A 4,617-nucleotide genomic window follows, 5' to 3' on the forward strand; every position below is an offset into this window, starting at 1 on the left:
TCCTGTTCCGTATGAAAACTTCACACCTACGGTATACTTATATCACTGACAACACCTGAACACGACTGTAACAGATCGGTCCGTTTGAGTCCCACAGCTTGGTTTGATCTGTTCATGGACTGTATCCTTGTTCCATTTACACCCCTCCTAACAGCTAAAGGCTTGAACCAAAATGCAAGTTATGATCTGCTTAGGTTAAATGCGATTTCTCTTTGTCCTGTCATTGTAGGGCGACACGGTGGTACAATAGTTTTGCTTCCATCTCACAGCAAGAAGGTCCCTGGTTCTATTCTGATCTAATCGGTGTTGTTTGTACACATCTTTCATGCCAAAGGCAGCCAAAGGTAAGTCATAAGACATAGATTAGGACCTTTTTTTACTTACTAAATTCATAAAATTATATAAAGATTCGATTCAATTTTGAGTCAACCATCCCTGATGCCACATTGTACCTAACTTGTGGGTTTTGTTGTCATTCTAAATAGAGACCTCTTGCCTCCTAGTGGTAGAAAAAAACAATGGACTCCTGTCATCCTGCCTGCCACGAAAGTCGAGAAGATAAAAAAAAAGATGTTTTGTCTCTTTTACATTTGTCATATTTTGCACTTTCAAAAATGTTTGAAATTTGAAACCAAATTCAACCAAATAGCAATTATGCCAAGCTATGATGCTACAAATAAGGAGGTATCCATGAGCAGACATTGGGTTACAGCTGTGCCCCTCTGTGGATGTGATGGGAGGCAATGTAGGGCTGGAGGTAAAAAAAAACATTTTGATATAACTACTACACAGTACTTAATTTGTGTGTACAACAGGTATATATTTTCACCGTTTTTGGTGAATGGATGCCAAAGGTTGAGAACCTCAGTTTGTTGTATTTGGTGTGACATACTTCACACGGGGTTCTGCGGGTGTTTGCGTACATGTGTGTGTGTGCATGAATGTGCACGCTGCCAGCAAAAGGTAAACCGGTGTCCACCTTTGTGAACTGGTGTGTATTTCAGGCGGACTGAGGTGGGTCAGCTTGTTGCCCGGAAACAAAGTTTGGGAGTTGCTCATGTTACACAGGCTTTCTCTCACTCTTTGTCCCAGCAGGGAACCATCTCCCTCTGCAACCCTTCTAAATTTGCGAAGACCCTCCCATCCAAAACCCTCTCTATATATATACATAGATATATGTATATATATGCATATTTGACTCCAGGAGATTTGATACTCTCGTTCTAGTTGCTATAAGGATGCAGCTGCTGGTATTGAAGGTCTTCTGCTCCACAATGCTGCTTGTGGTTGTGCTTCCCTCTGTGCACTCGCTGGCAGGTAAGATCCATAATTTAACCACATTTACCTTAAGTATCTTAGTTTATTTGTCCCTGAAAGCTGTTGGAACCTTGACAAACAAATTTAATAATTTATCGTTTCATTTATCCTGATTTGATTCTCCTTCACTTCCATTGATCATCATAGTTTCTCATGAAGAATTGGAAAAGATAGTGATATTTTCTTGGTGGTTTCCTTTGACTGTTCACATAAGTGCAATAATGTCCGGTGTTATGTGGCAAAAAAACAAGTGGGTTAATTTTTCCCAGTGGGAAGATTGTGCGTCAGACAGTCAATCGGTTTGACTGACACTTCTAATTCACTCATCATTTCCTCTCTCCTATAGATTGCTCTCAAGCCAAGTCATGTGACCTGTGTGTCGGAGACTCAATGCTTAACCTGACAGGCTGCGTATGGAGGCTTTGTCCTGATGGTGACGTGCGAGCACGTTCACACACACACACACACACACACACACACTTGATGGAGAGCCTTGACCTCTGGTAGTAATTCAATCAACACAGCTGGTGTTACATGAGCCTACCTGTTTTTAACAGCATAACTGCATTATTTAGTATGCCAGGAGTATACTCTGTGTCTCTCTCTCTAACTACTCTCTCTCTCTCACACTCTCACACACGCACATTCATAATATTTAACGACTTTTACATCTGTTTTTTCATTTTTACTGAATTATCGATATCTAATATCTTTTTATTTAAAAGTATTTGGATGAAAAAAAACAAAAACTCGCGTTGGCCGTTTCAGGTAATGACACAGGCACGTGTGTGAATGATAAGGGCAACGCCGCTGACACCTTGATGAACTGCAGCTGGACCAGAGTGTCCGAGTTGTGCACAGGTAAGTGCTGCGGCAATCCGGGTTTAAGGGACAGATTTCAGGTTGCTCTCAGTTAATCTTCCTTTGCTTTTATTCTTCCAGTTGTGGAGAACGTGGCTGAAGGAGAAGGTGACTCAGGTAAATTGGCTGTGCTCCAGCATGCCCCCTCCCACTCCACTTCCTGCCTGCGTCAGAGCCTTATTATTCCCATAAGAGCTGAGTAAAATGTTCCCCAAAGCCATTCATTGAGGCCAGTGTCAACTGTTTCTCATCTGCTGTTGTGTACATCTTTTCCGTCACCCTGTCGCCTTGCTGCTTTCATGTTATCTCACTCTTTGAGCTGTTACTTTGCCCGCAGGTGGCGGCAGCAACCCCGGTGCCGGCCCACAGCTCTCCCAGCCCAAATTTAACATGTCCAGCTTTGTCGGAGGCATCGTTCTGGTGCTGTGTCTGCAGGCTGGTGGTCTCATCGCGATGCGACTCCTCAAATCCAAAGAGCAGAGCAGCTACGACCCCATGTGAGTTTGTGCATGTAGGTGTTAGTAACCGGGGAATTTAGCAAAGGCCTACCAGCCTGTACTCCTGTTAACTGGTTAGTGCAACAGCAGCCTCTGGTGGCGGCTTCAATCGAAGCAAACCCGCCGTCATCGGCCCTCCTTGACTTTATTCGGATTCTGATTACAGAGCTTGTCTGTCCGCATCAAAATATCCACCCTGTCTTCACACAGAGAGCAGCCGCAGTGAGGATGAGACGTGGGAAGGACAAATGAGGGAGGAGGCCGGCTGAGCGGTGACTCATGCCATTGTGACGACAAGATTTTCTTTTTTTTCTTCCGAGCTCCAGTCATTTTTGGTTTTAGCCCCATGTGTTTGGTCTCTGGGGGATGTTGGGTGTGTTTATAAGAGATTTTCTTTCTCAGAATACTGACTTGTGTATCATGTGTTCACATGCTTATGTTTACACATCAGACAGAGAAAAAAGTCAGCCCAGAGACATTTTGTATTTTCAGTGAACAAATCCACCTTTAACATGTAAGTACAGTAATTCAAAAAAGAGTGATGGGTCTCTAACGGAAAAGCGTGAAAAAATTAAAAGGGCAAACAGAGTGATATAAATCCTAAAATTAGGCCAGGTCACACCTTACCTGCAGGTTACACTTTTAGCACCTTCTTCAAAACATCCAATAGAGATTGAACACTGCTCTTGATGTGCGCGTGTGTGCGTGTGTGTGTGTCTTGGGTTTCAACAGCTTAGAGGGGGATTGTCCAATGTGAAGCGCACAACCAATGGTGAAAGGACAGCCTCATGAACATGCAAAGTAAATATAATTGCAGAAATATATAGTAAATTGGTTTGAAGTGTGCATTTTTTTCGGTTTGCGTGAAATTTCAGAAAATGATCTTGATTTTAATGTTGAACCTCCTGCCCTGAGCGGCAGGTTGCTGCAGACCAAGATATAAACAATTTTAGAACGGCAGTCCCGGGACCCCGTTTCTTTTCAAAGAATGCATTCCTCCAAGTAATGCTGCAAAATTGTCCTGAAAACATGATGTTCTACACATGATATTTTCCACTTTTCCACAACTCAAACCCCGCACTGGTGCCTAATCCTAACCAAGCCAGGTTGAGCATAGAAATGATAAAGATATTTTTTTTAAAACATGGTCCTAGGACTGTGGTTGTACAATGACTTTCTGTGGGTCTGCAGCAACCTACTTTTGGCTCACCTTTGAATCTCCCTGGCAGCGGGCTCTAATAGCAAGTTGTTACTCTGCTATGCAGCACTGATTTGTGTTCACAACTGGTTGAAATCAGGAAAAAAGGATGTGATTTGAATGGCAGCGCCCAGGAAGGCGCCGCACACATGAAGTATTAGAGGGATTGGAGGAATGCGTAAATGTGGGGAGTTTTTCTTTTCATCTTTTGTTCGATTGTAATTGCAGCAGTATACGCGCTATGACGTCATGTGTTATGGAGGGCTGTTCAACCGAGTCAGGCTGTGGGGGTGGGGGGTGTATTTGCCCCCCAAAATCTTGGAACTGCTGCCTTGAAGTTATTTTTTGTAATAAATTCTGTGTAGAAAGATCTCGGGAGCCTATATTTATTATTTAACAGCTCCAAAGATGTTTGCATGCATTTATTCATGTCATAGCGACAGAACCATTTGGCCTTTTTTTTTGTGATGCCATTTGAATAAATTTATAAGCCCTGAAGAAATTACTCCTTGAGTGAGTCCTGCTTTCTTAGACGTGTAAAAATACATCTAATCACAGCGATTCTACTATCCTATTTGCTCATGCCAGCAGACCCAGTGAACTGATTCAGGTATTATCAAGTTGTGACCGCAGACCCGGTGAAGTCTGTCTGTAAATGCCACTCGATAGAGATTGTGGTGAGCAGCGGGCACGGAGCCCCGCTGAGGCCTTTAGGGGAAGAACCAGGATGCACCAGTTACTGAG

At 43.2% G+C, this 4,617-nt stretch overlaps 1 protein-coding gene across 1 annotated transcript; it reads left to right on the forward strand.

Annotated features, from left to right (window-relative positions):
• Positions 1–1,081: 1,081 nt before the first annotated feature.
• On the forward strand, positions 1,082–4,236 carry cd164l2 (CD164 sialomucin-like 2). The gene is made up of 6 exons (XM_086178109.1): positions 1,082–1,317; positions 1,664–1,750; positions 2,086–2,178; positions 2,260–2,295; positions 2,516–2,675; positions 2,886–4,236. The coding sequence occupies exons 1-6, from the start codon at positions 1,239–1,241 to the stop codon at positions 2,899–2,901; spliced, it is 471 nt and encodes a 156-aa protein (XP_086034235.1). The 5' UTR covers positions 1,082–1,238; the 3' UTR covers positions 2,902–4,236.
• Positions 4,237–4,617: the final 381 nt, after the last annotated feature.

The sequence above is a fragment of the Fistularia commersonii genome, chromosome 30 (assembly GCF_037954325.1).
Source record: "Fistularia commersonii isolate RoL2024-O1a breed Wild chromosome 30, RoL_Fcom_v1.0, whole genome shotgun sequence".
Lineage (NCBI taxonomy): Eukaryota > Metazoa > Chordata > Actinopteri > Syngnathiformes > Fistulariidae > Fistularia > Fistularia commersonii.

Coding starts and splice junctions, on each gene's coding strand:
- cd164l2 (XM_086178109.1), top strand. CDS start 1,239: ATGCAGCTGCTGGTATTGAAGGTCTTCTGCTCCACAATGCTGCTTGTG. Junction 1,751..2,085: donor ATGGAGGCTTTGTCCTGATG/GTGACGTGCGAG, acceptor TGGCCGTTTCAG/GTAATGACACAGGCACGTGT. Junction 2,179..2,259: donor AGTGTCCGAGTTGTGCACAG/GTAAGTGCTGCG, acceptor TTATTCTTCCAG/TTGTGGAGAACGTGGCTGAA.